General features: G+C 37.6%; 1 protein-coding gene across 11 annotated transcripts in view; it reads right to left on the reverse strand.

The window, feature by feature from the left end:
* nfat5b (nuclear factor of activated T cells 5b) overlaps window positions 1–24750 on the reverse strand; it is a 53576-nt gene that overhangs the window by 8497 nt on the left and 20329 nt on the right. For 5 of the 11 annotated variants that reach the window (XR_007930908.1, XM_051900199.1, XM_051900190.1 and 2 more), the window contains exons 2-7: window positions 14009–14134; window positions 4513–5059; window positions 2578–2764; window positions 1413–1603; window positions 1052–1224; window positions 48–182 (exon numbers count right to left, since the gene is read on the reverse strand). Coding sequence is in view for 10 of the 11 variants with exons in the window: in XM_051900199.1 (XP_051756159.1) it covers window positions 48–182; window positions 1052–1224; window positions 1413–1603; window positions 2578–2764; window positions 4513–5059; window positions 14009–14134 (1359 nt within the window). In the remaining variant the exon portion in view is untranslated. Of the gene's footprint in view, window positions 1–47; window positions 183–1051; window positions 1225–1412; window positions 1604–2577; window positions 2765–4512; window positions 11548–12816; window positions 13833–14008; window positions 14135–24750 lie in introns of those variants that run through there. The other 6 variants (XM_051900194.1, XM_051900192.1, XM_051900196.1 and 3 more) reach the window with 6 other exon arrangements.

Consider the following 24750-nt stretch of genomic DNA (forward strand, 5'->3'; position numbering starts at 1 on the left):
AAAGCTGCACAGAAAAGGGCATGATGCTTTTTAACATGTAAGGATACCTGAAGCATTCTCCTGAAATATGACCTTGGTTCCTTTGAGAAAGTTTTTTCCAATAATAAACACTTCACTCCCCCCTTTAACCGAACAGCTGTGTAAACTCTTCTTGAGAATCTCAGGTACTCCTGCAGGTTGGGCTATAAAAAACAGAACCAATCGGAGAAAGAGAGAAGAAGAACATTAGGATACACAGCCAGGTAATGATGTTTCTGTGCAGCAGACCATGAATAAAAATTTAGTTTCTGCACATCTGACATTATGTGTGGGTCAACAAATCCATATAGCCAAATCAGCCTGTGACTGTAAGTGTTGTTGGAAGCCAATTATAGTTTAAATATGGATATTTTTCTTACAAAAACCCACCGATTCACTTCAGAAGGCCTTTATTAACCCCCTGGTGTCGTATGAATTGCTTTTATGATGGATGGATGCACTTTTTTGGACTTCAAAATCAGGAGCGCCATTCACTACCATTATAAAGCTTGGAAGAGCAAGGATATTTTTGAATATAACTTCGATTCTGTTTGTCAGAAAGAAGATAGTTATATACACCTAAGATGGCTTGAGAGTGAGTAAATCATGGGATCATTTTCATTTTTGGGTGAACTATCCCTTTAATGAACAACAACCCTAGCAAATGTGTTTTCTGTCCTTACTAACACAATGAGGGATAAATCAAAACCATTTTCTGTGGTAATTGACAGAATCCTTGAGATGGTGTCAGTAGAACTTAAGTTGTAATCAACCTGGAATATTCCTCTATTTGCTGGCGACACTGAAATTCAATTTTAGTACAATTAATCACAGACCTAGAAGCTCTCTTCAGTAAGCACCTGATGTTCTGCCTTAGACTCATTCTGTCTCCTTTTTTTTTTTTTTGGCTCTATGGTTTTAATAATATAAACATTCATTATCCCCCCCTCTAATCCCTACCTCTCCTATGTGATGAGAGCACCAGCTGGGCTCGCCAGCAGGGAGATGCTATGAATAACCCAAAGCCACTCACTGCACAGTATGGGAGACGACGAGGTCTGTAACGTGAGCACAGAGCCATCCGGGCGTGGGATGTTGACTCGAAACACCAGTCTGGCACGGGTACTCTTCTTCTTAGATCCAGCCACCCCAATACGGGCCTCCACATCGGCATTCCTGAGCTTCAGGATCCCCACACAGTCTACACTGTAAAGACACCCGGCTGTCAGCTGGTCATCTTCAATATCAGTACTTCCAACCACATTTGATCACTACAGCCTCTGGATTTGAAGGCTGGGAGTTGTTCTTTTTGAATATTTAGTTCAAAGTTTAATGAACAATTTAAAGCTTGAAAGTCTAATGCAATTCTAGAAAGTTGACACGTTGTTACATACGCCAGAATCATACTGCTGCTGGGATCTAGAGGCACTTCGATGACAGTGGTGCCTTCAATGTCCACTTCCTTACAGGCTGTTGTGTTCCGGCCTGTAACTCTGCAAGCCTGGTAGAACCCATGGGGCTTCACACGTCCAGCATCATTGCCCACAAAAATCTGCAGGACCACTGACTCCTTCACACCCTCAAGCTGCAAGGATCAACAAACTTGTGGTTAACAGAGCAACATGCATATCGGTAGTGAAAAGTGAGAACCATGACATCATCTTAAATGTACATTAATTTTTTTTCTCCTCATTTAAATGTTTCACATAAAGAAATTAATAGTACTTTTTAAAAAAAAAATAGGTATAGTCATATGAGATGAGATGAGATGTGAAGACTCCAGTTCACTGTTGTTACTGTTAACTAAAAATCATTTTCATTTATCAAAATAAAATATTACATAAAAACTTAAATGAAAATTAGAAATGTTGCCTAGAATAAAATAAGTTTTAAGTACTAAAACTGAAATAAAAATAAATAGAAATATTAAAAAGTAATAATAAAAATGACAGAATCACGTAACAAAATTACAAAAATTAAAACTGAAAATATAAAAGCTAATCCAAAATATTAATAAATACTAATAATAGTAAATAAATAATACTAAAAACACACTACTCAGTCATATCTAAGCCTAATAAAAACTGATGGAGCGGGTCTCCTCATGAGGGCAGACATTTTGAGATCACATGACCATTTGAATACTGCTTGCTTTATCTCTGTAAACTCCATATTATTTTGGACCTTTCTGATTTTTGGAACAATTTAACCACAATGGTATCACTAACTGAAAACTGTAGTATTTGTATGATGCTACATCCACACCATTAGGTGTCAGTATAAGTCCAAGGTGTGCCAAATAAACCAGCGCAACATAAATGGAAAACAACAACAAAAAACTTAATAGTATTAATAGTGTTTGGCCAAGTAATGTCTGGCCAAGTAAACTAGTTAACAAAATAAACTCTTCAAGCATTGGGAAGGTTTGACATACTTAAAGATTCAGGATTCAGAACAGAAAAACAATTATGATTTCTTTTGTAGGGTGAAAAAGTGTTGCAACTTTCCCTGGCCTAAAGAGACAACTACTCTAGGTAACAATAAGACTGTGTTACCCACCTTGATAGTAGGGAAACCCTGCTGTGTTCGGTCTTTCACAGACCCACGGCTGCCTTCAGTCAGGTAACGCGCTCTATGCTGAGTCTCAGGCTGAACCACAATCTTCAGTTCTTTCCCTTCACTTTTCTGAGGATACTGACAAGACAGTATCTCACCTTTGAGACCAGATGCTTGTGGCCCATCGGAGCTATGAAACAAAGATTGCTGGTGAACATCAGTTGAAAGCTAATTGGGGTTTTAGTTCACCAAAAAATGAAATTTCTGTCAACATTTACTCACTCTCATGTCATTCCATTTTAGTTGCATGTTCATCTGTTTTTTTTTTTTAAATGTTACTAATTGTTAGTTTAAGATGGTTCAGAGAACATTCAAAAGTAGCATTCCCATAATGGTTGCAAAATTATAAAATGGAACATTCCTTAATGTTGTTTCTAACATAACCAAGAAAAAACTCTTTTAATCATAAAAAACTGGACGTTTTGAACAATCAGAGAGCATTCAAAAATCAAGTTGTCATTCCCTAATGGGAACGTTAGCAAAGGTATGAACAAACGTTCTTCCAGTAATGTTTATTAAATGTTTGTTGAATGGTCTTTAATGATTGAATGGTCATTATTAACGTTCTCAAAATGTTTGCACAAAAACATTTATACATCATTTAATGAACATTTTTCTTAAACATTTTAGTTGGATGTTCGTCCAACGTTTTCTGGTCAGAACTGACCAAAAATTTTTACTTTTTTTGCTTCATTGGAATGGAATGACACTTGGTGACTTTTGTCACATTAGCTATGTGAACACTCAAAAAAAAATGATGAACATGATTTGGATACATTAAAGGGTAGAAAAAGAAAAAGTAACACTTGGTTCCTTCGTGGTCAGAAATGACCGGCATAGGAAATTAATGGAATTTATTTTTTGATTAATCGGAATGGGATGACACTTGTTCGCTTTTGTTGCATTAGCTATGTAAACAAAAAAAACAAAACAAAAAAACATGGACATGATTTGGACATGTTAAAGGCCTTCACTCTATTTTAATCTAAAATATAGCATTTATTGAAAAATATATATAATAATAATGCATAGTATTATAAAATCCCCCCAAAATTCTAAATAATAATCGAAAAATATTATTATTGAACAAAAATATATTACATTGATCTTCCTGAAAAATTTTCTCAGTTTGACCGCAAAGGTATCAAGTGTGACCCAAAATGAAGTGGCTCAGAGGATTAAATGCTACTTATTAGCAGTGTTTGGTAAGTTACTCTAAAAAGTAATTAATTACTAGCTACTAATTAAATTTTCAACAGTGTGATTAGATTACTGTACTAATTACTCTCTCTATAAAGCATTTGCTTTACTTATTACTAATTACTTTCTGTGGGAAGTCCCATATCAACCTTGACCAGTTGAATAATAAAAAGGATAGACGTGAAACTGCTCTTTTAATTTTTTTCAAATAAATAATATAAAATTGCATAAATTATTCTTGAACTAACCAAAGGGAGAAAGTTACATTAAAAACATGCACTTTAAAATTAGACATTAAATTCTGATGTTAAATCCACTATTGTTTCATATAAAACTGTTCTATATGGTTCAGGGAACATTCACTTAATGTTGCTTCCAACATTTACATAACCAAGAAAAAACATTTTTAAACATTAAACAAACTGGGCATAAAAAATAACATTTTCATAACTTAATGGGAACGTTAGCAAAACGTTCTTAGAATATATTTTTAGGCTTTTAACATCTTGGGTATATAACGACACGAGGGGAAGTAAATGATGCCAGATTTTTGAGCGATCTATTCCTTTAATTATATTAAATATTTTGGGTCCTTCATACCAATCTCCAACAAACAGCCACCAAAATGTATAAGAATGCCATGAGGCCCAAAGTGTATCATGGCACTAAATGGCTTACCTTGCTTTGGAACAGGCCTTGCTGTCTGGGCCAAGTTGTGAGAGCACAAAGTGTGGACCTTTGGCGCTATCTGCATCAAAGACATCCATGCTGGCCTCTTCAGCAGGGACCGGCTTTGATCCCGGCTTCTGTCGTGGGGTACACTTACGGGCCTTGCGGGGCACTTCAGTGTTGTCATTGTAGGAGCTGGAGCTGACAATGCTGAAGTTGGAGACAGAGTTTTCCATCCAGATGCTGTTACTCTGCTCGGAGTCATGAAGCAGCTCATCCTGGCAGGACATTTGGCTGTCATCGAACAGGTCCTCGGGTGGAGGCGAGATGTTGAGGACAGGCCGTTTGGAGGGTGTCATCTGGTGTTGCTGCTGGGTCTGCTGGCCACCTTTTTCTCTGCCGGAAAGCTTGTTTTCCTCGGCTTTCCTTCGACTGCTAACATCTCCTGGCGTGCTGCTGTCATGCACGGCCATCCGTTCTGAAGCTGAGGTGGAAGAGGTGGGAAAAGCACTGCGAGGACTTCCCGTGCTCATAGCAGAAGAGGCGGATGAGGCATCTGTAGTGTGCACAATTAGACAGTGAATAAAGGCATCGGTATCAACATGAGCCAACAGTCCCAGTCAAGTCAAGACATTTCTCATGATCGCTTTTAGTGTTTCTTTTCGTTACAATTGTTCCTATTTTTTATTTATCTATCATTCGGGCAAATGTCAAAAAAGCAGTTGAAATGCTGTGGAAATAAATAAATGAACAACAGGAGCAAAATGATCATGCTGAATAACATCTGTGAAAAAAGAAAAACAAGCATTTCATGTAGAGTTACTGCAGAGCAGGCCATGACATCACTCTCCAAGACATTACGCACAGCCCGCTAGCCATAATATCCTCGTATGTCTTGGGTTTTATTTAAGCATACATTGGAAATCTACAGTAAATGAGCTCTTGCATATGACCCTCAAAAAATTGGCATTTGTTTTAATATTTATTCCAGTCTATATGGGGGTCCAGATGTGTCAAATGATGCAAGCAAATTTGCACAAATTTAGATGGGAGTGAGCATAGCCACAGAAACAAGATAAACCAGTGTCTGACCTATGAAGCAGAGAACTGCAGAGCATTTTGTATGCAGACACTCCCTGCTTCAGAGAGAAATTCCTGGAATGAAAATGAGACAACCAATGAGTAATAAAAGCTGACCATTAAAATATAGTAAAATGAAGAGGCTTTGTTCAATTGTATTGGTTTGTTTTTTGTGCATCTAATGGCATTCTGTATTCATTTGCCTTGAAAATCCAACTACACACCTTCCACACCTCATCTGAACTAAGGATGAGGTGAAGCATTTGCTACAAAAAGTATAAAGCCTGTCTGTGGCATAATCTAGAAGACATTCTTGATATCTGTGTTTGTTTTGCATAAATAAGCATGCATATTCAGAGAGAAAAAGAGATTATCCATTTAATAAATTATTTTTCAGTTAACCCCCCCAAAAAAGAAACTTCTGTCATCATTTACCCTAATGTTATTCCAAACCTGTATGACTTTAATATTCTCTCATCATTTCTCTCTCCATTGAAAGTCCATTCTACCAAAATTTTCATTGTTAAAGTAATTCATATGGATTGAGAGGTTTAATCAATGACTTCTGAAGATAAACGATCACTTATTAACAGATTTAATTTAGACTTTTATTCACATCAAGCAAGCATGTTTGAGCTTCTTTTTGAGCTCTATGTATGTCAATAAAAGCCCAAATTGAATCTGTGTCTCTTCACAAAACTTTGATTAAACCACTCAATTCATATGGATTACTTTTATGATGTCTTTTTGTACTTTTGTGTACAAATTTTAGTTGAGTGGACTTTTAATGCATAGGCAAAAATGATGAGAGATTCATTTGTGTTCAGAAGATGAATGAAAGTCTTATGGGTTTGGAATGACATGAAGGTGAGTAAATGACTCCATTTTTGGGTGAACTAACCCTTTTAGAGTGACCTTATACAGTGACAGTATTTCTTTACATTTATCATTTACAACATTTATCTGTTGTACTGCATGAAGATGAACCTGGATGAAAATGATTAAAGTGTACACTACAAAACTGGGACGGTTCATGAGGTGCATCATGAACGGTTTTAACCCCGCAACTTTCAGAAGTAGGACTGTGTTCGAAATTGCCCCCTATACCCTCATTCACTATTCCCTACATTAGTCCACTAATATAGTCCACTTGAGGGAGTGAATGTGAGTTTGTTTCACTCAAATAATAATGAAAGTTCATTGTACTTAATAGAAAAAAGTTGTGTGAACTCAATTTCATTGTAGTAAGCTGAACTTAATATGATTGAGTTGAGTTTCAGCAGATTTCTAATTCCCAGCATGCTTTGCATCATGAGTGAATTCGGACACTGAGTGCTTTTGCATAGTTTGCGCTTGCTGTTTAATAATCATTGTAAACTTAGCAAACTGCAAAGATTTACCTTAAACTCTGTCATGGAAACTATGTATAAACCTTAATTAAACAATTTAATAACCTATTAGCCTAGTAGCCACACTGGATCAGCGGTTTGGAAAATGGATGGATGGATGATTCAGCTGTGGGTGCCATCTTCTGGTCAGACGCGGGAATTCATTCGCCGTACAACTCTCATAGTGCATTATGGGTATTCTCTAGCCGTTGAGCGTCAATCGGTTGTACACTCATTATTGCAGTACATTGTGGGATTGAATGAGTGCACACGATAATGTCCACTATGGTTTCGGACACCACTACAAATGGCTGTCCCCTCAAATAGTGCCCTATTTAAGGGTATAGGGGGCGATTTCGGACACAGCCCAGATCTTCAACCACCACACCACAGTACTGCCATAACTGACAGCTGCCTTAAGAGACATCACACAAGCATAGAAATGCTGTTGCTGCTAGATGGGCCAGATGGGTTGAATAGAGTTTGTCTAGAGTGCTCTGAATATTAATGATTTAAAGTAGGATTGGATTGGAATTTTAGGATTTATAGGATTAGAAAAAAACGATCACTAGGTGGCACGGTCCCAAAACAACTCAGAGATCCTCACAACATAGTGTTGATGATGCTTACCAAGTGTCGTCCTGCTGCAGCAAATGGTTAAAAAGATTTTGCAATAAAACTTATAAGGCGACATAGCCAACCAAGTAAAAACTGGTATTGTTTTTTAAGTAGGTGGCGCTGTCCACAAACATCTCACATACTTTCAGAACATGGTGATAAAGACTGCTACAAATTTTCAATAGGCCAAAAATTTTTCTGGAAAATTGTTTGAAACTTTCTTTTAAGCAGTTCTAAGGGTTGCCATAGACCCTTAATAATAGACTTTGTTTGAATACAAACCTATGAACCTATATGACATGAATGACGTAATTTGAATGAGACACTGAGTCCAGTGAATGACAATAACAATGGGGTGAGTTTGACGTCCCTCCTTATAAAACAAACTCAAGTTCTGAAAGTTGCAAGCTCAGAGTGGGCTCTTTACTGCATTGTAATCCTATCTATGAACCACCAGAACAGAAGATCAGCTCACAGTTTGGATGAAAAATGATTTGTGGGCTCTTTATAAATGATTTGTGGGCTGTTTACTCTTAAAAGGTTCAGAAACAGCTTCTAACCACAATGGCTGTGAAAGAACATTACATAAAAACATCATCATTCTGATGACAGTGTTGTTTACATTTGGAAGACTAGTCTAGGCTAATCAGGCCACATTCTAGTCCTCCCACAGTCCAGTCTTCCCATTCCAAATGCTCAAATATGTGGGAATAATGCCCTGTTGCAACAAGCAGCATTATACTAACACTGTTTCACAACTTCCTAAGGAGAAAAGATCATGAATAAATAAAATATTCAACACTGTTGCTTTGAGATTCAAATAGAAACGGTAAACAACATTGCTTAAAATTAAGATAAAATAAACAAAATTGAATAAAAAAAATTACAAAATTAAATAAAAAATAAAAATATCTTCTAAACAAATGTCACAGTCAAACACATGACAGAAAAATATGCACAAAACAAAAACAATACGAATTTTCATAAACGTACAGTGGTTTTGTACATATGTTCAGGTGAAAAACAGGTGATTATAAAACAGAAAAGATTGGCATGTTTTAAGACAGCAATCATCAAACTGAAAGAATATTCAGTAACATTATCGGTATAATATTAAAGGTAAAGGTAGGGTAGGCAATGTTTTTTCATAAACACTACAGTTATACTGGTTGAAACTCTCTGATAGTAATTAATAATAGAAAAATGTACATATATCTTCTGTGGAAGTCTCAGGACCAAAAAACATTCTACTTATTATTGTAATGTTATGTCTCTCATGACGCTTCGCAGACTCTGCTCTGGCTGTGCGCTTTTGTGTGTTTTGGAGGAGGCGTGGCTTCGGAGACGCTCTGAAGGGAGGGTGGGACCTCATGCTTTCAAAGCTAGCTTGCTATTGCTAGCCTCTCCGAAATTGCCTACCCTACCTTTAACTGCACTGCCAGAAGACTGAATTGGGCTGGATAAGGACTAACATTGACACTGTTATCGAACTGAATTGAATCAACATTGAACTGACCTGAGCTGAATAATGACAATATCGTCTTCTGTAGAGCTTGTTTCATAACTTTAAAACACTGACACAGTCATTTAACTGCATTGAAACAACACTGAACTGTATTGAACTAGTTTCATAACTCATGAATTTTACAACAATAACAGATTTTTTCTTGCTTTCAAGCTTCACATTAACTATCTGTATCATATGAAGCGCCGTATAAATAAATGTGACATGACTTCCCATCCTTTAACCATCCTCACCATTTACCACAGTGGCTCGTATGCAAATCATAATGGCATGCAAATCAAAATCTGCATCCAGATTTTTTAATTTTCTACACTATGTAGCTGGTTTAAATTAAAGACTTGTATAGACAGAATGAATTCAGATGGCAAACACAATAACAACAATTCAACTGCAACCATAACAAGACCATAATTTTTGGTTAACGACCAGAGACAAATATAATACCCTCATATAAAAGAGAGAATGATTTGCATCCACTTTGAGCATTTATCCCAACACATGAAACTGAAAAGCTTTATTTATGCCTTCTTCTCTATTTATGCCTTATATATATGTATATATTTCCTCATTTATGAGGTTTGTTGTCATGCCTCACAACAAAACGGTTTAAATGTATTATTTTAACTGTCTTCTTCACAGAAGGATTGCTCAAACTGGTGCATAAAAGCGGCATGATTAACATGAGGACACCTGCATGCTCAGGAAGTGTGGTCACCCATGCCATACATAATTAAATCAGGAAGAAATCTTGGGAAATACTGTCCGACATGAACAGGTGACAAGGATAGAAACAACAAACCATTCTCTATGTATGTACATACTTACTTTCTACCTATCCATCTATCTATCTATCCATCTTAGAAGCTCTTTTCACTTTGAACATCTTAGACTCCACCTAGCATCACTGGAGAGCGGGTAGTATGGTGTGAGAAACGATTTGCCAGTTTGACATCTGATACTGTGACATTTGAGTCATCTGCTCCTATGTTTGTGCAGAATTGTTAATGAAATTAATTGAAACCCTGTTCTGGCGGAGCAAAACAAAGGCAGAGTTTTGCACATTATGTTGCAACCTCTTGGCAAGCATGCAACAATACAGACAAGTCCAATGACACTGAAACACACAGCGTCTGTCTCTTCTTGCTCTTTGAGGCTGAAAGTGGTTGCAAATCATTTTTTCTATGTACAGTTTGGCTTGACAGTGTAATATCAACTTTGATAGGAATCTAGGAACATTAATATGGAAAAATGCAAGTTAGACCAACTCAACAGATTCAAATTCAAAAGATTCACATTTATTACAAGACCCCCTCTGATTCGTTAGACTGGCCTCCATGTTTATGACCGCACCGTACTCTTTACTCGGCAAATGGCCAACTGAACACAGCAACCTGAGTGTGTTGTGTTATACTGAGCCCTCAGAGCTTTCACTATTGATAGAAACTGTAACATAAACCAACGGGAGCCCTGAGGGGCCAAACTAAAACGTAATCTGAATTCACCAATGGAGGGCACACATTCCTACAGGGGAGCAGTGAGAAAATTACACTAATGACTTAGGCAGCAGAAATCTTGACTCCATCTCAGTGGAGAAATAAACATGTAAATTCAATTAGACCAAATGGGGGATAATTTCGTTAAAAAAGTTAAAAGTTAAAAAAAAAGTAAATAATAGTAACAGAATCATTAATGTGTAATTTGTGTCAAGTTAATCATCCTGACTCAGCATATGTCAGTATGTACTTTCTAATTCATTTGTATGTTATTGCCTTGCACTAAAACTTTAAAGAGTCTCAAAATATCAATTTTGATAAACAGACAATCATCAAGAATGTTTTGTTGAAGGTGCACTATGCAGGAAAAAAAAAAGTATAGGCTCATACTAAAGTAATGCCACTAAATCATCACTTATAGTCCACTAGATGTGTGTGATGGTGCCTGTATTTTTATATTTTCTTCTTGAATTGCTGTGCTTTAGCCAGTGGGTGTGTTGCTCCAGCAAATAACGCCACGTGGCGTAGGTGAGGGCGGGACTTTATCATTTGTGTCTGAAGCTCAGGAAGCTCCGTTAATGGTTCGTTCAAGTCCTCCTGGGAATTTTGTATTTACGTGGTGGGAAGCCGTGTTTACGAAGTCAGGTGTGGTCAGCGCCGATAGCCTTGTGGGCAGCATGTCGACAGCGAGTTCGAGTCCCGGTGTCATGACAAATCGGGTCCTCCCTCGAAATTGGGTCTCCACAAACTGTCAGTTAATGATTATCCTAAGTATATACGAATTATATTAATTTAAAATATGCATATAGCTTACTATATAGCGTAAGAAAACAAATTAGTGCATAATAAAACCAAATGAATGTAATTTCTTACACTTGATTTTGTAACTACACCGGCTTGTGAACATTTCCCGATCCTTGAACACATCGGGATCCTTGAACACCCCCCCCCCCCCCCTACCAATTCGCTTCCTGTCAACTAACTGTCCTATCTCAATAAAAAGGCAAAAATGCCAAAAGATAAATCTTATGGAAAAAAGAATCTTAAAGCTACACTATGTAACTTTTTTTTGTTCCAAATTAACATTTAAATAATGAGTCAATACATCATCAATCCTTCAAAAGGTGTTTTTGTTTTACCCTGATTTACTATGGTAAACCTATTATAAGTGTTTATATTTTAGACCTGTTGGGATGTTTTCGTGAGAAATTGCGTACATACACTGTAAAAATTTTAAGTATAATCAACTTGGTTGTACAAGTCATTTAAACTTAAATTATATTAAACTGACTTTAAAAAATCAAGTTGCATCTTATAACTTATAAAAAAGCATAAATTATGGCATATATTATTTACAATAAGTATTAAAAACATAAGTTGCCAAGACTTACTGATTATATTTTTTACAGTGTATGTCACTCGCCACTCGTTGTAAAGCATTATCTATTGTGAAGGGTCATTTCATTATGGTTGTAGGTTGTGCTGGAATTTACTTTCAAGGAAGTACCGTGTCTATTAATGGGTAAAGATACAGTATTATATTCAGCTAGTCAGCTTGAGATCCTTTCCATCTAAACTGGTTACATCTCTCAAGCCTTGTAATGGATGTTTTATGATCAGTAGCATAACCATATTCATCCGCACAGTCACACAGAGCCGAAGCACAACCAAAACAATGTTCTTCTGCAAAACGCATGCAGTTTTGTTTATTGTTTTAACCACTAGAGGGCCAAAAGTTACATAGTGTACCTTTAGGAAAGGAACAGTAATTTGCAATTATGTTAGACATTACTGTGGCAGTGTAAAAGAGAATAAAAGATAATAAAAGTAATAAAGGGCTAGGGTTAGAGACAAGGCGGCGACACAATGGCTGAACCCAAATATCTCAGCACAGAGGGAAGAGATCATGTAAAGAAGGGACATTAATATGGCAAAAAGAGACAATCATCACAAAACAAAATAATACAAAGTAGTAAAAAAAAAAAATAAATAACAAGCAAACAAATGCCAAACAATAAGTCAAACAAATAGCAAATACAATGATCACATGTTTGATTGCTAAGAACAAATTCTTGATTCAAGAATAAAAAGATACACAAACAAAATATTAATTAAACAGGAAGAGAAAATAGCCAGAAGAAGCAAGTCCAATTTGCAGTGAAACCTAAAATCCCACAATGAAATTCATTTAAGCTGGAAAATACGTCACCTTCCTTCAGCTGCAGCCAGCATGTCCTGCCTCGTCAGAGGGATGCATTTGGCTGCAGTTAGGTACAGATGTCCAAAGGCAACAGACTTCTGGCTTACAGAAACTCACCCTAAACCTGGGCACTTTGATAAAGGGGCAGAGTAAAAGAAACTAAAGTGAATTGCATTTTGAATGTACAAATAGGAACTCAAAAGAAAAGTTCTGAGGAGTGTTTTGTGGAGAGTTTCGTTTCTCAGTGTTCAATGCAAGTCAGGAGGAATTTTAATATAAGAATTTTTTCATTGCCAATTATACATGCATTTCTGAGAATATATTTTGTACATGTTGATTTTTCACATTGGAATTTTATACCAAACAGATTTGTATAACATTTTTTCACAGCAAAACCAAATTAGATTGGGAATGTGGGACCTAAAGGCATTGAGCCAATGATGTTCATTCACAAAACTAGAAAAATGCTGGAGAGCCAATTGGAATTTCCCTGGGGAAGACAGTCTGGCTGCTTTGTAAAATGTTAGTTTTTGAGTTTATTATTATTATTATTATTTTACTAATTGTTAATCACTAAGTTAAATGTATAAAACTGATATTTAATTACTGTTTGCAAAGCATGTTTGCTACTCTAATGCCCCAAAAAAGTTTTAGTTTACTCTGAAATATCGATTTTTTTTTTCCACATAAAATAACGGTTTTTGAAGGCTTTTCTTTATATTCTTCCAGCAAGGCCCAACATTGACAAGAGGAACAAAATGATCTAGATTTTGGTAAAAGACCAATGCAATCAGATATATATTTTTAATTAAATAATGAGTATTGTTTTAATGTTTACAGTTTTGATTATATTGTTTGGATAAAACTAAAATAAATGTCCCTATTTACAACTTAATGCACATTCCTGGTCTTATTGTGAACGATTCATCAGTACATGTTCTCTGTAATCTTTTATAAAAACGTGCTCCACCTCTGAAACGACTTTCCTTTTCATCTGATGTCACCACGCCCTCCCCTCAAACCACCTGTCATATAGAGACCATTTTTCATTAACCAAATTAATCAACCACAGAAAAAAAAAAAAAAAAAAAAATGGACAGTTGAATAAGCATCATGATGTAGGCTTTAGTTCCAGTCTTCAGCATCTGACTCAAGTCAGCTTGAGAGAAAAGATGGCTTAAAAGACAAAAGCCAAGCTTACCTGCGGCGAGAGCTGTTGACGGAGGAGGTCCTGCCTCTCCACCACTCTTTTGACTCATAGCGGCTGCGTTCTGCTCTCTAGAAGATGGCAGCTGCAGCTCTTTCGGGAGAAGATCATATACCGATTCTAGAGGGAATCAGAAGAGAAATATATTAATCATGGGTACGTTTACACGACAACGATGTACTAAAAATGGAAAAGTTTTTCTTTGAGTTTTTTCACGTACAGACGACAAAGCTGTATTCTGCTGCCAGGCCAGTAGTTGGCGATGTGACTTTGTAAAGAAACACTACACGCCTATAGACTGAACATGTCATACGCATGCGCATGACATCACTGTTTTCACAAACACTCTAAAAAAAATGCTGGGTTAAAAACAACCCAAGTTGGGTTAAAAAAAATGGACAAACCCAGCCACTGGGTTGTTTTAACCCAGCGGTTGGGTTAAATGTTTGACCAATGTGCTGGGCAGTTTTATTTAACCCAATTATTGTTTAAAAATTACTATATGGCTGGCTTAAAATGAACCCAGAAGAGGTTGAAAATTAACAATCAGACACATAATTACTAGAGGCAACAATAATAATCAATAGGTGAACATTTATTATGGTTATAATGCTGGGTTAAAAACAATCCAAGTTGGGTTGAAAAAACCAAGTTGGGTTTTAAACTCAGTGAATGGGTTATTTTAACCCAGTGGTTGGGTTAAATGTTTGCCCAACCTCCTGGGTAGTTTTATTTAACTCAACTATTGTTTAAAAATTACTGTATTGCTGGCTTAAAATGAACCCAACGTATGTTGGAAATTGACATTTATTAATGTTTAATAAATGAACATTTATTAATAAGTTTAATGAATAATAATTAAACAATAAACATTTATTAAATTGCTTATTAATAAATGTTCACTTATTAATTATTATTGTTGCCTCTAGTAATTATGTGTCTAAATTTTAATTTCCAACCTAGTTTGGGTTCATTTTAAGCCAGCCATATAGCAATTTTTAAACAATAGTTGAGTTAAATAAAACTGCCCAGCAGGTTGGGCAAACATTTAACCCAACTGCTGGGTTTGTCCTTTTTCAACCCAGCTTTTTTTGTTTTTAACCCATCATTTTTAGAGTGTATGTCTCAATAAAACACAGCAAGTCAAAATAGCCTTGCACAGATTTCTTTGTGGCAACTGATATATGCAGTGAATTTCCAATATCTCATTTCAAGTGGATTATCGCCTGGCAGGGCTTGATAATCAGCACAACATTTATTTCAGTACTTTTCCATGACCATAAAAGTCATCTACATCTGTCAGTCCAATTCTAGGTATACAGTGTCTTTCTGAACCCTACACGGCCTGGCCATCGACCTGCCTGGCCATCACTATGGAAAAAGTCCTGACAGCTTATTTTACACCAATAGTAAGTGATAAATACCATTTTTGGCATGCCAGAGGCCTTAGTCACCACTCTTGTGATTGTAGTGGGTTATTTTAACAGAACAAGAACACAATGCCTTCAATCCTTGTTCAGGACTCTGATCAGTACTACTTTGAAAACAAGGCTGCTACAAAGGGACGAGGAATTTGAGAAGTTGAAATGTGATTTTACACTGTTCCCACCAGTTAGTCCATATCAAGCAAAAAAATAAATAAACAAATAAGTAAATGAAAATAACCGTTGCCCATCTGTCCAGTCAAGCTCCTCAAATCCTCAATTCTGTACCTTGAAATTGTAATGTTTCAGTGCAGATTATCTCTTACAGTTGTGTGGTCACAGAGATCAAAGCAGGATCATTAATTGTCACACCTGCCAATGGCGGGAGAATGTAGAAAATGTACCAGTCGTGAACCTTTGTGAGGGCTGCCCGATGACATATTAAACGTGAATGAAAATGAGGCTGCAAAGGATATAAATACAATCTGACCAGTAGGTTTGCCTATCTTAATGTTATCAGGGATTTCCAATTTTTTGTTCATCCCGAACCCCATTTTGTTCATTCGAATACCTAGATTTTTAGTATTGGGCTGCACAATTTGGTCAAGAAATTATATTCTGTTATATATTGCAATTGCAATTGAAGCATCCATGCAAAAAGAACTTAGATGCCACACTCTTGGAAAAAAAAAGGTTTAAATAGAACATTAAAGGGTTCTGTCAGGTGCTTCCCATCATGCTTCATATCATTTTATGAATTTAGTATTAATTAATTAATTTAGTTTGAATTCATTTTATATTTTGATTAAATTTTATGAATTAAATAGCTTAAAAAATGTAAATAACCAGTTAAACATGAAACTATTATGCAATCATATAAGACATTTCTCCTTTTTGGCATAAAGAGTTCTTAAAATTGAATCAAAAACCCTAGTGTTCGATATAGAACCCCTCTTTTTCTTCTCTATTGTGACATATATCCGAGTGAAATGGCTTCTCGAACAAGAAAAAATGTAGGGTGGGACTTGCTTTTGTCCATGGGGAATTAATTGGATAGTTGTGGTTTGCTATTGGTTGATCTCATGTGAGTGACAGGTTGCTCCACCCTCATATCAGCAAACACATCATCAGAGAAGAGAAGAGATGTCGCTGCAAGAGGGAGGGGAAGATATTTTGATTAAAGATTGCGGGGGCACATGAATAAAAAAAAAAAAAAAAATGTGCAGGGATAAATCATTTATAATAAATACAGTAATATCCTATTAAAGGGGACCTATTATACCTCTTTTCGCAAGATGTAATATAAGTCTCTGGTGTCCCCAGAATGTGTCTGTGAAGTTTCAGCTCAAAATACCCCACAGATCATTTATTATAGCTTGTCAAATTTGCCCCTATTTGGGTGTGAGCAAAAACACACCATTTTTGTGTGTGTCCCTTTAAATGCAAATGAGCTGCTGCTCCCGGTCCCCTTTCCAGAAGAGGGCGGAGCTTTAACTGCTTGCGCTTCGGATGCTCAACAACAACAAAGCTGGAGAATCTCACGCAGCCAAATTGACAATTGTCAGTAAAGGTGTTCAGCCTTACATTGTTCAAACCGGTGACGGACACTGATGGAGAGACTCAGGAAGAAGTTACAACTTATAGAATTCATCTGGACGTTTCTGAATGGTTAGTGGATACATTTATGTAGTTGCATTTATGGAGTTGATTCAACTCATCGACTGGCATGTTAATCTTTTGTGCAAATCCAGAGTTAAATTGACCCTCGTTTGTGAAGCAGTCCAGCGTAAGTAGTCGCTGTTTTGTGGGTGAGTCATAAGTAACACCAATACATTTCTGTCAAGGTGATGATACACAAGGAAACTTTTTGAGCAATGTTGCCGGGCAATGTTGCCAAGCAATGTTGCTTGGGCACTTTCCCCATTCAGAACGAGCAACAAATTTATATCTGGATACTTTAGATTGGTCGTGGGCAATTTTTTGAGATCCTCCAATCAGAATGCTAGCAGCCGATCATGTGACCGGCTTGGAGATTTCAGAAAAAAATTCAAACAAGATGGTAGCCTCTCAGCGGCAGTGGAGCGAAGAAAAGGAGAGTGAACTTATATCTTTTTACGCTGGTAAGTTGTCATGTGTCAACCCAAAACAGGGAATTTACCTCATTTAATGCTTAAAATACCAACAGGTGTCCAATTTAACGTGCGTTGGCTGTAATTTAGCCTTTGAATGTTTTCAGTTAAATACTAAAAAGATGCATTATGTTTAATGTCTGTGGTGGTGTAGGCTGTAGGGTGTATGACACGTTAATGTAGCTTTTGACGCGACTGACGTGGGTTCAAATCCGCCTTTTGCCAAACTCGCTCTTCTCCCTTTTCTCACAAATCAGATCAGAAAGGCAATTACAGTTAATAAAAACGAAGAAAATATTTGAAAAGTTGAAATAAAGTGCCTAACAAGTGTTTATAATAAGGTATTTATTGGGTTGGCAATAGATTTTTCTCCTTTCTGATTAGTTGCTGCCAACTGTCTATATAGTTGCCCTGTGTCTCACCAGGTTGCCCGTTGACGGCAACACTGCCCAGCAACATTGCTCAAAAAGTTGCCACGTGTATCATCACCTTCAAACACAACTTCAGTTTATGCTAGCATAAAGTAATTGAGCGTATGGAGGCTAAGGGAAAGTACACGGAAAGTGGAGCTGCCTGAACCGAAGAAACACACTGCATTACTTAAAAATTACTGGGTTGGTAGATGCACCTGGGCCCCGATTATAGCACTTAAACACGGAAAAAGTCAGATTTTCATGATATGTCCCCTTTAAAAAAAAACAAAAAATTGTCCAATTTGGTTTAGAAAGACCTTTAATCAGACTGTTTAGTTGACAACAGATTTATAAACACTATTCATATTTACTTTAATTTTACATTTTTATGATTTAATTAATTAGTAGCTTTTCATCAGCTAACGAACCCCCTGCAGTTCCTTTTTGTCCACTTAAAATTTTCTGAAAGACTTTTTTTTTAAAAATATTTCATCATCTAAATGATTGGTATAAAGGTACACAACAGTTGTGTAACCAGCGGCACCAAACGGAAATGCAAAACATAATGGCTTACAAACAGGTTTTCCCAACACTTACAATGCCCTCCATTTCCCATTGGTTGGACAAACAGGTAGCCACACCCCCAAATCACGCCATTGGCCGAACAAGGCTGACACGTTAGACCACTCCGACAAAGCAAGCATGTTTGCAGAATGGGGTCACACTGTTTACACTCTTTGGGGGATGACAATCAACAGATGGTTTACTTGTAGAAGTCTCTGCACATAGGAGAAAAAAAAAAAAACTATATTTTCCAGATCTGAGGATGTTCTCATATGTTCACACTCTTTCCATCTGCATATACCCAATGCTTAGATGATTTCAAGCAGTCCTACAGAAAATAAAATGTGAAAAGCACAGGTATGTTTAGAGGCCTCTTAAATTCTGAGAACAAATTCATCTCTTATATGGCCTGAAATAGATGCAAACATGGGGGCAGGTGAAGGCAAATTCTTGGTAAGGCCGTGAACACAGTTTACAGAGGCGAGACGGGAACCAACAGACACTCTCTGTTTCTAACTCAAACAAGCCTAGGAAAGTGGATTTTAAAGGTCTTGAGACCAAAAACATCACAGTTCTTGCATAACCACCATTACTTTTTCCAAATTATGATTGTCTGGACTTTAAGCAGACTTGATTTTTCCCTTTTATAATTCACAGCATGTCCCAAAAAGCATGGCATATCAGTTGCATTACCAATGTACTTCGACATATACTTTGATATGCCTATATCATTCTATTTGATATAGGATTATTTCATTTCTGGAGCTTGCATCTTTCTGCATGGTACCATGTCCATTGCAATACAATAAACTTGAAGGTTTAGTGATATTTTACACACCTGTCATTGCATGTTGCTTATCAATACAGAAAGGAGTCAAGACACACTGCATGGAATTCGCTTCTGAATCCTCACAGTTCTGAATAATAACTTGCTTTTACCCACATAGAGTAATTGAGTCTGGTACCAATTATGGTTTTTCTTATGCAAACCAGCACATTAATCACTTGTAAGACAGGATAGTACCCAAATCCTGCACTTTCCCTGCATAACCGTTTCCAATTTTTGTCTTCTTAGGCTGGTCTGCACATGCAGGAACATGTGCCGTGTGCACAGAACCCTTCCAGTAAACAGATTGCCAACCACATAGGCAGAAAATATGCGCTGTGCACTAAGACTGCGGCTGCAGAATCAGTACCTGGACTGTTTCTAAGTGTTTCCACTCATTTTAAGAGAGAAAATTCCTATTTTGCTGCATAGTTTCTCCCCACACAAACAGGACACAGTGGCTGCCGTTCATGTCCCAAAACACAGTTTTTCTTTCACTAGGGAGAAGAAAAACAAAGAGCAATATCATTAACTTGGTAAACATTATGATTTCATTGCTTCTACAAAACAATTTCTCACTTTCAAGCTCCTTTCTTGTTCAGACTCGATCTGATGCCAAAACACACTTACAATGAATTAAAGGGCAAGAAGAAAATTCCATCATTTACTGTTCCTCGTGTTTTTCTAATCTAAACCCAGAAGATTCGCTTTTTCCATGTAACATAAAAGAAGATATTTATCTGAATCTTTGTGCTGCTCTTTTTCATTCAACTTTCTGTGAACTATCCTTGTAATTATTTTATGCTCCTGTATGTGTTATAATATAATAAAATTATGATATCGAAATAAATCGAAATTAGGATATGGTTTAGTGCGATCATCAAATTGCAAAGGCTCAGCTCAATCTCTTTATCTGCTCTAAGTTTGAGTCGCTTTTAACATGTATAGTCTTTATGCCGAACGTCACATGAACAAACAGGTAAACAGGTCTCATCGCATCCGCTTGTCGGAGAAAGTGTTAACGGCAGTATGATCTGACGGCAATATCTATGGACGTAATCAGCTAACCTAGCTAGTTACTTTTATTGTTGCCATTTTATTTGATTTGAATACCTAAACATAGTGAGAAGAAGAAAAATAAAACAGTTTTAGATATCAATCTGCATATGCGATGGACGTCGATTATGGTCATCTTTGATCGCTCCTTTGAAGGTATCTTGAGTAAAACTGCTCTATATGTAATGAAGCGCATACAAAAGACCAGAACCGGAAGCGATGCGACTCGTTTTACAGAATATGAAAGTTTGTTGCGCAAAACCCCCATTTAGAAACACAACATGCGCCAATCATCTTTCCAAATTTGTAATGACAAGTGCTTATAAACCGGCTGTTGTCAACAAAAAAAGAAGTGTTTTTTCACCAACATTCATCAACATTATTGACCTTACGAAGGCATTCGATCTGGTTAGCAGAAACGATCTATTCAGGCTTCTGCAGAAGATCGGCTGCCCCCCACAACTGCTGGCTGTCGTCACCTCGTTTCACGATAACATGCACAGCACGGTTTGTTTCAATGGCGCAACATCTGGGTCCTTCCCCGTCAGTAGCGAAGTGTCCTCACGCCGCTGCTCTTCGGCATAGTCTTCTCCATGCTCCTCCAGTACGCCTTTAAGGACTGCAGCGAGGGAGTCTACATCCACACCAGGGCTGACGGCAAGCTATTCTACATCGCTCGTCTCCGCGCCAAGACTAAAATCACAGAGGTACTCATCCGTGAGATGCTCTTTGCCGACGATGCAGCCTTGACGTCCCACACCGAAGATGTCCTGCAGCAGCTTGTCAGTTGCCTCTCCTATGCCTGCAAGGAGTTTGGACTGACTATCAGTCTGAAGAAAATCAACGTCATGGCCCAGGAAATAGACTCCCCTCCAACCACCGCCATTGATGGGTACAACCTGAAAGTTGTTGAGAACTTCACCTACCTCGGGTCTACCATCTCCAGCTCTCTCTCCATCGACGCTGAGATAAACGGCAGGATCGCCAAGACAGCAGCGGTCATGGCCAGACTGAACCAGAGGGTCTGGAACAATATCAACCTCACAGAGAAGACCAAGGTGCATGTCTACAAGGCCTGCACGCTCAGCACACTCTTCTATAGCAGTGAGACATGGACCACTCATGTGAGACATGAGAAGAAACTCAACAGCTTTCACCTGAGGTGCCTGCGGCGCATTCTGCACACCCAGTGGCAGGACAAAGTACCTAACACAGAGGTTCTAGAATGCGTCGGCATGAGAAGCATATCTGCCATACTTAGTGGGAAGGAGAATGGGCCCTGGCCGCATTCCCAAGGACCTACTGTATGGCGAGCTGGCACAGGGCTCACGACTAACTGGTCATCCACGACTGCGCTACAAAGATATCTGCAAGAAAGACATGAAGCTGTCTGACATCAACATCGGCACGTGGGAGAGCCATGCAGAACACTGCTCCGCCTGGCATTTCAGTGTCAGACAGGGCGTACAGAAAGCCAAGGAAACCAGGAATAAAAACCTTGCCCCAAAGAGGAGATGGTCCGCACTGCAGAACATGTGATCCAGGGGGCAGGGTCTAGATCTAGATCCAACTCCTCCCACTTTACATATCCCTAAAACTACCCATCTCCACCCCCTGGATTTAAACCTACCCATCCCCACCCCCTGGATCTGGATCCAACTCCTCCCACTTTTCATATCCCTTAACCTACCTGTCTCCGCCCCCTGGATCTCGTGTGTTCTGCAGTGAGGGGCAAAGAGAGCCAAGAGGAAGGAAAAGCAACTGCAGCCTCAGCAGGCATCGTCGTTCACCTGCAGAAAATGAGGCAGAGATTACCATTCAAGAGTCAGGCTTTATAGCCACTCGCGAAGGTGCAGATGCACCAAACCGAAAGCTACACCATCGTCTCCCGAAGACGGAAGGATGCCGACACAATTATGCAAAATTTATATTAATTACTACAGCAACTACATGTACTATGTGTAAGAAGGACACCGTAAAATAATGTTTCCTAAAAAAAAATACCTGCAAATAATTACAGCTGTAATTAGTTTCTGTAATTACATCTATAATTACACTATTGACCTGTCCCTTATCCCTTAACCCACCCTTAAAAGGTAGGATAGGCAATGAACGAATGACTCAAACCCGAACTTGAAGACTCGAAAGATGAACTAATCAATTCTAATCGACTCGATGTTCTCGAGTCTTATTAAAGATTCATTCAAATTGAATGAGTCGTTCATGAATGACACATCACTAATGCAGAGTTGTAGACAGACTTCAGTCACCGAGCACCACAAACAAACAGCAGCCACCTTTTACAGTTCCTCCTGAATCAAAACATTGAGCTTATGCTGCATTCATGCCATGTCGTAACTATAATTACGAGATAGTAACCCCTGACGTTCACGTCCTCAGCCGGAGCTGTTCACGTCCTCAGACTCAGATGTTTGCCTTTCTATGTCAACAATATCAATGCCGAAATGAATCTGCAGCAGTCAGGTGGTACAAGTATGTTCATTATTATTGTAATGTTATGTGCTTTGAGACATGAGACCCCGTCTCTTGTGACGCTTTGCAGACGCTCTGAGGGGATATTACTAGCCACTCCGAAATTGCCTACCCTACTTTTAAACCTACACATACAACCAAACCTTTCCTTAATCTTACCTGTATCCCATCTCAATAGCAGCACGTGTTCTGCAATACAACATGAAAACAATAAGTACATTGTACTTACTTTTATGTGCATACATAGTTGTTAAAGATACCTACTATAGTGACCAAAATTTTATTCAGTAATAATAACAACAATTATTATCATTATTAGAGTCATATTTATATATAATCACAAAATGTTTGGCAAAATTGTGGAGCCCTACAAACAAGCACAGCAACCTCTTAAAACATATATTAAATCACACTTTTTTTAATCAAAGAAAAAAAAATGCAATTCAATTTCCCCCCCAAATCGTGGAGCCCTAAATACATAGTACATGGCCTATGGTGCTAATATTAATAACACAGAAGTTCGGCCACACATGGAAGATGGAAGAACAACTGAAATTCATGCTCTCTAACCATAAAGCTGAATATATTTGAGCCTATTGTGCATGAAAGAACAAAAGTAAAGGAAGGAAAAACACATTATGCAAGTTATTCCGAACTCTCATTCACACTTTCATTCACTATTGCAAATTCCTGGCACTTGATCTGATTAGCCCTGGATACGCTAGAGTGCCAGCGTTTTTGGCTGTTGGCCCGTCAGCTCCCCGTTAGCCCCTCGTGTTTTTTCTCTTGTTAGCTTTTTGGCTTGATCCTCTTGTTTTATTTAACTAGCTAAACAGGTTTTGTGAAGTAGCTGAGAGGCTTGTCAAGCAGAAATGTGAACTGCCAAAAAAGAATCACAGGCAAAACAGAGGTGGGAAACAGATTACAAAGGACAAAGTGACGTCACTATTTAGAAAGACTGAGCTCATGAATATTAATTAGCTCAAGATGACATTGCTCAGTATGCAGTCATGTTACCCAACTCAGACCAAACCTTGGTATTATTTATGAATTGATGGGCATTGAATCATCTGAATAACCTTGTAGACATTTTAGTGAAGTTATCAAAACTGAAATTTCAACTAAGCAGTAAGATATTGTTGGAAATAAAACTTATAACATCATTTAATCAAATAAAACTGTCACTAGCACAATTTTTGATTCCAGTTTAATCCACTTATGTAACAATTTATTTGACAATCTCATCCTTGCACCCAGACTTCTCCCTTCCTTACTAACGCAAAAAAAAGCATCTTTACCTGCACTGTAAAAATGATTTTTCAAAGTTGTAAATAAAACGATTATTGGAGTACGTTTGACAAGAAAACTTCAAAATTTCCCATGAAATTCAGTGTTACTTGCCATTTCATTTTAATTGTTTGTAAAATTTACCAGCAATTTCTGAATGAAACTTGTTTCTACACCAATTTTTCAGTGTGTTTTAAATGTTAAAGTAAGAATCAGAAATGTGCTTTTAACGCAAGCCAGAGGTGAGAATTGTATTTTATTATCTACAGTGGGATGTGGGATAAAAGTGGTCCTGGCGGCCCTGATACAGACAGAGCTTTTAAAGGTTGACAAGGTGAAAGGCTCCATTCAGAGAACAAGAGGATTTAAGCAGAGAATCATTTATAACACTCTACAAATGTTTATTACTTATTCAACCCTGCTGCCGATGGCACCATAGCAACCAGGAGCAAAGCACAGCCTACATCTCCAAGTATTCTGAGCATTAAGTAGGTGGTAAAGGGAAATTTAAATGGGTGCACTATATGAGGAGAAAAACAAGGCA

The sequence above is a fragment of the Ctenopharyngodon idella genome, chromosome 7 (assembly GCF_019924925.1).
Source record: "Ctenopharyngodon idella isolate HZGC_01 chromosome 7, HZGC01, whole genome shotgun sequence".
Taxonomy (NCBI): Eukaryota; Metazoa; Chordata; class Actinopteri; order Cypriniformes; family Xenocyprididae; genus Ctenopharyngodon; species Ctenopharyngodon idella.